At 36.9% G+C, this 13,053-nt stretch overlaps 1 protein-coding gene across 4 annotated transcripts in view; it reads left to right on the top strand.

The window, feature by feature from the left end:
* Positions 1-13,053, top strand: part of ZCCHC2 (zinc finger CCHC-type containing 2) — a 45,823-nt gene that overhangs the window by 18,396 nt on the left and 14,374 nt on the right. For all 4 annotated transcript variants that reach the window (XM_075744887.1, XM_075744890.1, XM_075744886.1 and 1 more), the window contains exons 3-6: positions 1,988-2,064; positions 4,531-4,602; positions 7,847-7,959; positions 9,929-10,023. In XM_075744887.1, the coding sequence (XP_075601002.1) occupies positions 1,988-2,064; positions 4,531-4,602; positions 7,847-7,959; positions 9,929-10,023 (357 nt within the window). The remainder of the gene's footprint in view (positions 1-1,987; positions 2,065-4,530; positions 4,603-7,846; positions 7,960-9,928; positions 10,024-13,053) is intronic.

A 13,053-nucleotide genomic window follows, 5' to 3' on the forward strand; every position in this document is an offset into this window, starting at 1 on the left:
GAACTAAAGCTGTGCAGTGACAACACTGTGATTACCTGTTGTATCACTTAATATGATGATTACCTGTTGTATTGCTTCATATAATGATGGAGGCAACAGCAACAAAAAGAAGTTAAGAAAGCTGAAAGTACTACATTGTGTAATAAGATTTCTTTATACTTGAGGACAAATATATTTAGCATTGAGAATGTCGAATAGTTTAAAGTAAACACAATCTCATTAGAAAAGCTTGTCTGTGAATGTTAATGGTGTTAGTTTCCTAACTATAATTATGTATGCTAAATATATGCATGTAGTGAAATAAAATTTAAGCTGCTATTCTCAGTTCCAGTCATTGGAATCGGCTTTTTAATTAACTTACGAATATCAATTCAGTTAATGGTATCAATTTTAACATTGGCCATTAAGAAACTTTACTGCACCAAAACTCGTGTTATGCCATAGTTCTTCTAAGAGTGCTTTTATCTGTACCAGACAGGTAAAAACTGAGGTCACCAAACATTCAGCTTTTTACAGTATATAGATGTATGTTATTGTCTGGCATCTTTAGCTCATCTGAGATTTCTTTGCTTTGTAATAATTCAACTTCATTAACTGATAAAAATGAACTGATCATCTAGTGTTCTAACTCCCAGGTAGAGGGTTACAACCAGTGTACACCAGCACACTCAGTATTTGTTAGTCTTCTAGTAGAAAGAATTGGAAGCTTGAGCAGTAGCACTACGCTTATGTGCTGGTTTATTACTGCTTTAAGGAAATTGCTAATACTTAGATTTCTTAGAATTGGCATCTTCGATGGGGATGATTCTTTAATTGTAACTTAAAGATCTTTAGTGAGTTTTGTTAAAGTTAGATGAAATGATAATTAGCTCATCTTCAAGAATAAGCTTTGTAACACACACTTGTAGGAGGTTGATTTTTTAAAATATTTTTTATTGTTATGCATAGTTCCCAATATATATCCCATGTAAACACATAGTTAAAAATTGAAAGGAAAACATTAGTTGGTCACACCACTCTCCTCTCACCTCCCCCCCCCCCCCAAAAAAAAAAATAAAAAGTTTCAGAGGCATTGTCAGGAACCATTGATGGTGTGGGGCTGGTCAAACTGTTTTTTAAATAAATTTTTTTACATGTGAAGATGTGTTCATGCTTGTAAAGGAATAAAATTCTGTTGAATACTTAGGCCAGGATAGCAGGAAAAGTGCAAGCCCATCTCAGCTACATGAGCATTTTTATACAGAGTATTTCGTGAACAATGTTATGTGCCTTCAAGAAAATCTCCAGACCCTGAAAGTCATATGATGCTGCTTTTTACTAAGTTACAGCCAGAGCTTGCCTATTCCTGAATACAGTAGACTATGGGGAAGGAAGGTTAAAAAAGCTAGGAGTTCAAAGTGCCTTTCTTCCTTTTCAGTTCAATTTAATGATACTCTTTACAGAATGATTGTAGTAGCCTTTTGCTTCTCCTCTTCATTTTCTGTTTGCTAACGCTCATTTCTGTCTCCTTCAGGACTTCTGCAGGTGTTTCCTTCCACCTAAGTGCCTTTCAGAAATGTGGTTCTTCTGCCTTAGTTTGCTCTCATTACTACTTGATGTTTCAGAACCGTGGATGTGGGAGGCACTGTCACTGGCCTTTATCAGCGCTTGTTACTTCTTGGAGTAAAGATGCAATTTGACTTCCTTTCATTGTCTTTCCGCTTGCAGTGGTTATATTGTTGTATTTATGTGACTTTCAGTCTAAATAAGCTCTTGAGTAATGCACAGTGATCTGCAGTGAAGGGGTTGTGGTCAAGCCGGAGAAATACTTTGTAGAGAACAAGGCTTCACCCGCCCCCTGCAGTTCGTTATAGTAACATAGCATCTGAAAAAGAGTGGGGTTGTGTGAGTCAATAAATAGCATGCAGTCATTCTCAGAGTGGCTAGGTAAGTAGATATGTTTTCAAACTGTAATTTTGGTCTGTACAATAAGGTGTTTTTCTTTCAGCTGTACACATTGAGAAGATAACCCTGAAAGGAGTACCAAGAAAAAGGGCTGACAAACATTTGGAGTACACGTTCCTAGTAAGCAAATAACTTCCAGAATATTAAAGTAAATGTCTTCATGATATCTATGTATTGTAACTATATACAGTTTGTTTCAAAGACCTGCTCAGAAGGCAGTTTATGTTCTTCAGAGATTCTTGGAATTATCATAAAATTCTTTTGGATTCTCTGTGCAGATCAGGTGTTTTATGTAATTGTGGGCATAAGGTGGGAAGGTATAAAACACTGGCTGTAGCCAGGTGTGTGGCATCACTTCAAGAAACGGCTTTTGCTAATTTGGGGTAAGCTTTACAAAGAATTCTAAAACTAGTTGATTGTTTGCTCAAGTGGCATAGGAGCACAGTTCTTGCGTCTGCAGTTATATATTGCTTGGAGTCATATGGTCATCTTAGATCTCTTTCATGGATGTTTACCATAAGAGGATGGTTCCTGTGGGTTTTGACAAAACTGGGAGTTTGGTTGATTTGGGTTTGATTTGTTTGCTTGTTTGTTAAGGTAAAAACAAAGAAGCTAACAATGTGAACAAACTCGAAGGCCTACCTAATATAGTCTTCATGTATTATTAAAGCCAGAGGCAGCATATAAAACAATTATGTGAGTGAATTTTAAACAAAACTGAAACACTGCTTACAACTTTGGAAAAGAAGCTTTCAGTATTGAGGTCTGGTGTTAAAGGCTGTAGGTGTTAAGTAATAGCTGCTAAGGCCGTTGGTGGGGATGTTCTAATTGAATCAAAGTAGTAATTTTCTTAGCAAGGACCTGACTAATGTTATGAGTCATTTGGCTAATAGATGTGAGTCTGGTAGTATACCACATTTGGACATAGTTAAATTTTACTTTTTTTCCCCAAACAAAAGATTGGTTTAGATCAAACAGTATAACTGGCCATTTGACATGGGTCATGGGAGCTCTTTGAAGAGGCAAACTTAAAAAGATGCCATTTTGAGCTGAAAACTGATGTGTTCATCCCAAAATTTTATACTGTATTCTCTAAATAGATGTAAATTATAGAGTTTTGTCTTTTCTGGTATTACTAGAAGCTTAAAATTAGAGTTAAATTGACATGTATACTGTTTGTGTTTTTTGAAGTAAAGTAGCAGCAACAGATACTTTGTTGATCGTGTCTAAAGATGAAGTTTGCAAAAAATTCTGCACCCTTCTTTTGCTGACGACAGTAATGTGGAATTTAGCCTTCCAAGTCGTAAGAGTTAACTTGCCCAAGTATTTCAACCTTGTCGTAGATCTTTTCACTGAATAGTCTGTGAACTGAGTACTAGGTAAAATACAATAGTAGATAGGAGAGGTTTGTACAGAATGCCCATATGGATTATTAATATTTAAAGTCACAAAACTATTTTGAAAATTCAGCACGTAGATGGATTTGACAGTGGTTTTGAATTTCTTTGTTAAAGGGGGAATGTGGAGATATTCTGGGAAGTATTTGAGTAAGCTTGAAACTCCTCCACCTCAGTTCTTTTAGGAAAGAGTTTCCTCTCCTCATCTATGCAGGTATATACTGTGCTCCTCACTGCAGATCATTTTGTGCTTGTCCAGACACTGCTTTTTTTAAGGTTATAACAGTAATTACAGTCATGGCTTCCCAACTGAGAGCACCAAGAGTAGTTGGCATTTCTCGGGACTAAGTTGAAGTCAGTTGGTAGTTGACGTTATGCTATCAACTCTTCAGAGTAAATGAATGTTTATAATTGCCATGTCCACTCCCATTACACAGAATCTTCCCATGCATGTAATGGGAATCTTAAGTCCAGAAGTGGCCTTAAAGCCAGGCAGCACTCATCTAACCAAGCTTACTTCTTTTTTTCCTCAAAATATGCATGTGAAGGTGCTGTTTTACTACTTGCATGTTGTGTCAGAACAATAAGCTACTGAAATTTTATACAGGCATATATCAAAATGCTGTTTGATTAGAGTTAATCTAGTAATTTGCAGTACTTTTTATGAATTGTACCCTACAACTTCTCTATAACCATGTAAGATTCAAGCCTGAGGCAGGTAAAATTATTTTATAGGTAATAGAAATATTTTTTCTTTTTGTTTTGACTCAAGATAAGGGCAGTGAGAGCTCAATCCAGTATATATGACCTACAGTCCTTTTCTCTGGTACCTGGTTTTTGCAGTTAATGATGTCTGTTTGATCCAAGTCATGTAATTACAGGGCCTTCTGCCTGGTTTCTTTCTGAGTCAGTAACCCAGTAATCTTCAGGAACTTCATTGCATTCACCTGAATTTGTTCATACTCTCTTTAGCCACAAATAACACGAAGGTGATCTAAAAACGTACACTCAAAATTAGTATATGTCTTTGAAAAGGTACCCTATTAGCTGTGTTTTGCCTGATATTACTTATCTGCAAGTGTTAACTCTTATACTGAGATAATCAGATTTATGGCAATGTTAAAATCAGCTAACTGGTATGATGCTTGGAAAAAGAAACTTTCCTCATTCTCTTTTCCTTCCTTACTAGGTATCCTGGTCTGATCTTTCAGTGACATGTGTAACAAAAACACACCAGGAGCTTCAGGAATTCCTGCTAAAAGTATGTATTGAAATCTAAAACTAGTGTTTACACATCAGGTTTATAACTTCAGAAGTAGTCTAGGAGAGCTGTGATTTCTGGGGTGTAATTAGAGACACAAAATCCTACCAGATTTTTGTACCCCACAACTGTACTAACTAAATAATGTATATTTGTGGTGGAGCAGCTTGACAGGTGAAGAAGCTCAACAGAATGTTTGGGAAGTTTCCTGGGAGGAGATAGTTTGTCTCATCTGAAATTACACTTATAATTTTAATTGAACTACCATAAAACTACAAGATGAGTTTTTAATGTTCCACACAGAGTTAGTGTATAGGTACAAGCACTGCTCATTTGGTTATTGTTGTCCCTTTTAGAATGACCTTAAGAGTATCATTTGTTGTTTCTAATTAATGAGGCAGAGCCATGAGCATAATAGTTCTTAATTTTACTGTTGTATTTTTCAGTAAAGCAAAGGCAGGCATATTCACAGTTGCAAGGAGTTAAATTTGAGAAAATCTAACAACTATTTGTGCATGTGTGTGTTTAAAAAAAGCAAAAGTTCTCTAAGTTGTTCTCCCCCCCACCGCACCCTAAGCAGGGAATGCATAGGCCACACGTAGACCTCACGAGTGTGATTACCTCGAACTCTGTGTTTCATTGCCAGTGTCCAGTATTTTGGGTTCCACCTACTCTGGGAAATTCTATATTTAAACTCCTCACTGTTCAGGGCACTAATGAAAGATCTGCCTTGGGCATGTTTTGATAATATTTGGTGCTAATTGTAATGGAAAGCCAGTTACTGTACAAAGGTCATTGTCTTGTTCACTGTTTCAATTATCAACATTATATTTTCTAGCGTTGTAGAAATGAAGCAGTGAGTGTTCACTGCTGCTTTAATCTAGTTGGAATATCTAATTCCAACAGTTCCCAGGGCTTGATTTGTGAGGATTTGAATTATGGATGGCATGCCTGGTCACAGATGGGATGTCCCACAACATAGGGTACGCGCATCTGCTCATGAAGAGAACCTTAAAAGCAGGACTGTCATATGGGATCCCATGGAGCTCTGGGATGAGTGTTCAACTGCATGCCTCCTACTTGTAAAGACAAACACCAGTTTCTGAAATGGACCCTCTACTACCTACTTGCTGCCAGGAGGATGATGAGGAGCCAGGCAAACAGACAGGATCCAAAATGTTTCAGAGCTGTCCAGTCTGGCTGACAGCAGCTCTTCAGATGTGGAGATGTTCAGGTGTTCCATACGCTGGCTTGACTGCTCCAGCAGAGTCTAGATATACAGAAGATGGCAGGACAAGAGGAAGACAACCACAGGCTGCTACAAGCTTCCTGAGGTGTTCTGTGGAGCATGGGCACAGCTGAAAAAATATATTTGGGTTGTGTTGGATTTGATAGCCGTAAGTGGAGAAGAGAGAGAGAGATTTGTTAAATAAAGCAGGATAAAACTTACACCTTGCTTTAAAAAGCACCATAGAAGTATGAATGCTGTCCAGTTCATACACACTTGCATTTTGGCTTTTTGTTATTCTTGTTTCCAGTCTGCATCGCATTGTAAAGTAGTATGTTCAATTTCCTGGGGACAGAAAAGAATGGTCAAAATACTTGATAGGAAATTCCAAGGTTGTGGATGATAGGAGTAAGATAACTGTAAAAATTGTTTCAGAATAAAAGCATGGGTGGGGAAAACTGAGGTAGTAAATGGGATAACATGGATGTCTGCTATTTAAAGATCACCTTCTCTTACGTGGTAACCGTAAAAAGTTCTTTGCATGTAGGAAGTTACCCACATATGTGGAAGGACTAACAAACTTGTTATAATGAGGCTATCTCATTACTTGAAATGAAGATAGTAAGCACCTAATCTTGGGTTCATATAATTCTGAATCTTTAACTACAGAAGGAATTTAATTCCTTTTAATGAAAGTTATAAAGAAAAAAAGTTGTGGCTGTTTCCAGTGACAAATTTAAATACAAAACACCAGGACAGGAGGTTTGCTTATCCCCATGCTTCTACAGTAGCGTGTTGGTACTTTTTGATTAAGACTGACTAATTCTTCAGAGTTCCTCAATAGCACGTATTAAAGCTAAAGGGATCAGTTAAGAAAAGCTGCTTTCAGCACTTCTTTCTATTTTTATATCTAATACACTTCAGGTGCTATAGCACTGTACTAATATGATACTAACAGCACCTGTCTGTCTGGATTCCAGAAGTTCATTTTCTGTATGTTAGCAAGCAATTATCTGCATTAGACATAGTGTGTCTCTATTAGTAGCACTTCATTCAGTGAAGGAATTACTTAGTGCTTTGCTGTTTTACCACTAGCAGGATGTAATAAGCAGCTGACGCTCTGGAATGGGTGTATTTCAGATATGCAGGAGGAAGATGCTACTGTAGTGTAAATAGATGTTGATCATAACTGATGGCAGATGTTAACTAGATCAGCAATAGCTTTTAACTTTAGGAAAAGTATTTTTGCTATGGCAGTTTACTTTTAATTGCCCCAAAATTAGAAGACTACTTTTTTTTTTAATATTTCATCAGTTTTCATGTACATTATTTTGGAAGTGGTAAATGTGAAAAATCTTTGTTCTAGGGAATATTTTTCATTTAAAATAGACATACTCTTTAGATGCAAGAATTTTGCCTTCTAAATTAGAACATCAGAAGACCTCACTTTGTCATACTGTCATTGGAAACACAATGAAATTTCATAACAAGTTTCAGTGTTAATAGCAACTGGAGAAGGACTTGCTCTTGATTAATCTTGATATTGCCCACTGAAGTCTAGTGTATTATATAACTGAAACAGTCTCCTCTCTACTCCTGTTTCTTTAAAATAATTTAATCTAAGTGATGATAGTGAGTACAGTGCATTCAGTCCTCCCTGGTAATATTTTTAATGTTATTTTCAGACCTGCTTTCCATGTGTGAAAGATGTAAAGAAATAAATCAAAAAAGGCTGTAAATTACTCTGGGAAAAAACCCCATAGTATTGGTAAATTTCTTTCAAATAGAGCTTCAAACAGTCTTACACCTGGAATTGAAGTGAGGCTTTACAGCAAAGTGTTTCTCTAGCAAAACTGAATTACGATGATTTGTTGTACCTTTAGTCTGTAAATTACCTTACTCAAACTGGAACAGCAGAGTTTCTTGTTGATACCAAAAGATATAAGGACTGATGGTGAACAAATATAATCTTTAAAATGTCAACTACTCAATTTTTAATATTAACCTTTTTCTTAGCTCCCAAAGGAACTGTCTTCTGAAGCATTTGACAAGACTATTTTAAGAGCACTAAATCAGGGTTTTCAGAAGAGGGAAGAACGAAGGCATGCTGATCTTGAGCTCACAATCAGGTAAATATTTTAGTAAATAACCTAAAATGCATGACCTGAAAAGTGATTGAAACTAGATGACTTTTAGGGACAGCAGAAATTCCACTGCCTAAACACTATTTGTGAAGAAAATGGGAAGGCAGTGATGAAATAAATACCCGTAGCTTTTTATTTCCCCTCCCTTCAGATTGAGACTGTTATTAAAATTTAATGCATTACTTCTAAAGAAGTAATCATGCAATTATAAAAGTATTTGTCCTGAGCAGCTTTATATAGCAATGATTGGCACTTCAGCAAGGGTCTTGCCTCCATTATACAAGGGTATATTTAGAAATATTAGAAACAGTAACTCAGAGCATGTATGTTCTGATTTTATGACAGGATAGAGAGAGAGACAGAACAGAATTTGGAAAAGAATAAACAGTACTAGTGAAGCACATATGTAAAATTAAATGTAGTATATTTAGAAATATTAGAAACAGTAACTCAGAGCATGTATGTTCTGATTTTATGACAGGATAGAGAGAGAGACAGAACAGAATTTGGAAAAGAATAAACAGTACTAGTGAAGCACATATGTAAAATTAAATGTAGCTCACACGTTTGTAAGAAAATGGCCCATACCTCATAAACTGCTATCCAGTGATGAGGGTGCTTGCTGGGCTGTGGGACACGTTGGTCAAATCCTGTAACTCAGAACAGCAATATGAATTTGGGTGATCCTCCCTGTTCTTTTTGTTTGTTACAGATATCTTGTTACATTTGTTCTTTTCTGTCAGGGTTGTTCAACCTTGTTCAAAACAACTTAAATTACTCATCAGATTAGGCAGTGTTAGGGTACAAGTTAGGGTACTTGTTGAAGAATCAGACACAGCTTTTCAAGCTCCTGCTCAGAATATACTGCAGGTCCAAGCATATTGGATCTTTGGGTTTTGTTTTAATAGCTTAGCTATAGAAGATATGGAGCTGCTGTGTCCCTCAACCTCCTCCTTCCCAATTTTATTTTATTATTAATAAAATAGTACTATTTTTCTGTCTTTATTGGCTTGATTGTCAAGCCAAAAACTAAATCTGTGTGAACAATTTTTTGGCTAATAAACATTCTGTTTTTAAATGAATAAACTTGTTTAAATAGAGGTTGACTGAAGAGAGCATACGTGTAATACAGAAAGGTTATGAAGCCCCACTGCACAGTAATTACAAACCCAAGAGATTCAGTTTAAGGATAACCTTTAAACATATCCAACCACGTTATAATATGGAACTGTAACTACAGTTTGCAAGCTAAGTCGTGACTATACTGGAATGCTACGTGAATAATCTCCTGATAATAACATTATTGTATAGAAATTTTGTTTTCTCCCAGTATCGGTTTAGCATAAAGATATATTTATTTGGGGGTCTTAAGTTATGTGCCCAGTCACCAAAAAATGTTCTCCCCTACCCCTCTCCAAAAAAATAGAACTGAGTAGTGCTTCCTGGCAAGCAATAACTGAAAACTTGGTGCGGGATATAAAAACCATTCATTCTTGGCAATTATGAAACTCGAATACTGACATTATAGGTGAATTCAACTTTGTATTTAACCAAGTAAGTGTATTTAACGATCAGGTGCATTATTTTGGGAAATTACATGTTAACATTTCAAGTCCAGTGCTTTTGTGACGCAGTCCAAACGCGTCTTCAATAAAATGTTACAGGTGGCTAAAATGTTTGAATTGGGATGGCTCAAAAGCACATACTTTTTAAATTAAAAAAAAAAAAATCATCATACCAATTTCTTGTACTGGCTGTACTCTGACCTTACACTAGCACTGAGCAACAAAGCTCAAAAGTAGCGTTTACCATTGTTTATGCTGAACATGCAAGTTCAAGTGTTTGGACTTCTTAAGAACTGCCTACTTTGCTCTTAAATGGTACTGTAGTAAAATTTTGTATTCTTCCCATGGAATATTACTTACAGTTTAACAAACTCTCACTTAAATTTCAGGCAGCTATTTTCAAATACATCACAAGCTTTTCTGCAGAATCAGAGAGTATACAACTTCTTCCAATCAATTTCATCAGAATCTTTGCACACTCACGGTAAGAAATACCCTAATAGTGTTTTATATAACAAAAAGTCTATAAAAAGCTGTTCTTCCTGTCATGCCTAATCATGTTTTTATAACTATGTATTCATGTTACATTGTATTCCACTGGTCATATTTGAACTCCCTGCCAATGAATAGTTGCTTCAGCAGGTACTTGTGCTTTTGACAGTGGGAACATGCTACATAGCATCAGCTTATGTTCTTTTTCTTTCTTTCTTCTCCTCTGTACCATCATGCTGTTAAAATAGGTAATTATGAATTGAGTATGTGCAGCAGTTTGGAACTTTTTCCTTTTAAGAAATCTTAAACTTTGGAACGAAAAGCTTGAGCTGACCCAAAAAAATTACATCTGTTTTTTATTTGGTTTCTTTTGGAGATGAAGTGTTTGTCTTTATATTTAAACTAAGATTCATTTTGGGTATATAGTATATAAACAGTGGGATGGTCCTAATTTCAGAACATACACAATCTTGTTCAAAGCATTTGCATTGCAGGAATTTCCGTGGTGGACCTCTTACCTACTTGTGTATTACAGATTGTTTGTACAACCTAAGCTTAGCTCCTCTGTATGGATGGATGCCTTAGGATGTGGTCTTTGTTTCTTTTGAATCTTTTCTTCTTTCAGTGCATGTTATACACCATGACAGTTAAGGCACTGACTGTGAGGCCATTGCCTCATAAGTTGCAGAAGACCTTAGTAAGGAATTGAATAAGAATTTTCAAACAGACTGCTTATATGCATTTGGAAGAAAATAAGAGGCATGACAGATGACTTTAATTTGAAATGATGGGTGTGATCTGTGACAAAGGTATTCTTTCCATCATCAGATAGAGGCTTTGTGATTAGAGTAGAAGCTGTAGGTCATTTTGTGATTGTTTTGTTTTATTTTGTTTGGTGGGGTTTTTTTGGTTTGGTTTTTTTTTTTTTTTTTTAGTAACACTTAGGACATTCTTACATGGCAGTTTTGTGAAAAAGTTAACCTAATGAGGTCCAGGATGGTTGTGAAACTGGCTGGAATTTACTGCTGTGAAAATTCTAACAACTCTGTTGTAATGAAAGGCTGCATGGGGAGGAAAGAGTTTCCAGAGTCCAGAAAGATTCGTGTTAATGACAGACATACTGCACGGGGTTTGGGTTTGTCTGAAGCAGGGGAAAGCTTATGCATATTTCAGTCTGTAGACCACATCGAGAGGGGGAAGACTTAAAAATGCAGTGTTGTATACGATTATGACTTGAAATGGTCTGAAAAAGATCCAGTGACAGGGTCCATCACAATAGACTTAATCCGGGTTAGTGCAGGGCAGAAATGATCTGCAGGGTAGGTAGATTAGAAGGGTAGAATGGACAAATGTCAATTCTGCAGGAAGTCTTACCGATTGTAATGTGATCATAAATGGGAGATAATTTGTATAATAATAAATAAATAATTGGTTACATGAAAGTTCATGAGGATTTTTCAGATGTAGAATGCATGACAGATAGGATGAAGAACTTAATTGTTTAGCAGAGAGGAGGAGAAAGTCCAATGGAAGATGACTTAAGTCTTCAAATGCCGAAGAGTCATAATGGAAAGAGGATGATCTGTTCTCTCTGATGGATAAGACAGAAAGCACTGGGCTTAACTTGCTGTGAGGAAGATTAGGACCAGGGTCAGGCAAGAATCTGGTGATTACCAGACAAGTCCAAAGCGGTGAGGCAGGTCTGAGATCAAGGCAGAAGAACAAGTCAATAGGTCAGAGTTAAGAACAGGATCAGCGAGCTACGTTGCCAGGCACGGGCATGGCTGCAGTGCACCCTAGGCAAGGGCCTGTGCTTAAATGTGGTTCCCAAGGCAGAGGACGGAGGCCCCAGATGAGGATCTGCCAGTTCTTTTCCCAGCACTTTCACCCAAAATTGCAAAACTGCACTGAATCAGATTGGATCTTGAGCACAGGCAGGTGAAGCCCTTGGGAGGGCCGGGGAAGAGCTGCAAGGCCCATTGGTGTGGTTCAAGGCCCTGATGTTGAATTATATATTAAGAAAAAGTTTGGTGAAGACACATAGTGCAATAAATCTAAGCATAGTTGGTTTCCTTTTGAGAAGGGGAACTGGGTAACTTGTCTGGGGTAGCTTACCACAGGTGGGTTCTGTGTTTTGATAGGTATCCTTTTTGGGATTCCTGAAATCCTGGTAATGTTTGTAATTGCAAGTTAGCCCGTGGTGGCATATTTTGAATTCGATGACAGTGTGGGGGGAGAGGGGAAGCATATCTTTTAAGAAAAATCTCATCATAGTTCTCAAATGGTTGTGCAGAATTAATTGGCAGACACAGTAGTTTTGGCTTAAATAGGTCTTCAGTCGCTAGAGTTGGGGATAAAAATGCCTCTTCGTGGAAATACAAAAGTATTCACTCTTTCTGAAGGGTATGGTTTTATCTGGAAATAAATTCTATGTTCAGCGAAGGATCTTTATATCTTAAATAATAGTGGGGATCTCACACTGAACAATGTATTATTCAGTAAGCATAATTATGCTGCCATCGTTCCATTAAGGAGGAAATCAATTAGCTCCCTCCTGGTTCATAACGTCAGTTATTTTAGACACTTTCTGGTTCCAACAGACTTTATTAGGTCGTGATCTCTGGGGGCTTAGTGTGTTCAACGCACACAATATTCAGAAGGATCTTCCTATCAGTGTTTCAAGCTCCTAAGCAACAGCTTTCAGATGTTTTTACCTGCACTAACTTGGAATTTTTTGAGAGGGAAAGAGTAGACTCCTAGAGGTAGATTCTTTACCAGACTTAGTCCTTTTTTTAGAGCACGGCAGTAGTATTTTTGCAACAAAACTGTAAATATTATTGCCACTTCTTTATCCATCCCATCTGGCATAAAAAGGCAAAAATTGTGCATTAAGAATGTGTTAAGAGCACTAGAAGACTTTAGCCCAAATTAGATCTCTTTTGGCAGGTGAATGATTTGACAATGGAGGAACGTAACTTGCCGGAGAAGAGTTGTAGTAACTATTGTTGGTCTCCTCCTATTT

The sequence above is a fragment of the Balearica regulorum genome, chromosome 2 (assembly GCF_011004875.1).
Source record: "Balearica regulorum gibbericeps isolate bBalReg1 chromosome 2, bBalReg1.pri, whole genome shotgun sequence".
NCBI classification, from domain to species: domain Eukaryota; kingdom Metazoa; phylum Chordata; class Aves; order Gruiformes; family Gruidae; genus Balearica; species Balearica regulorum.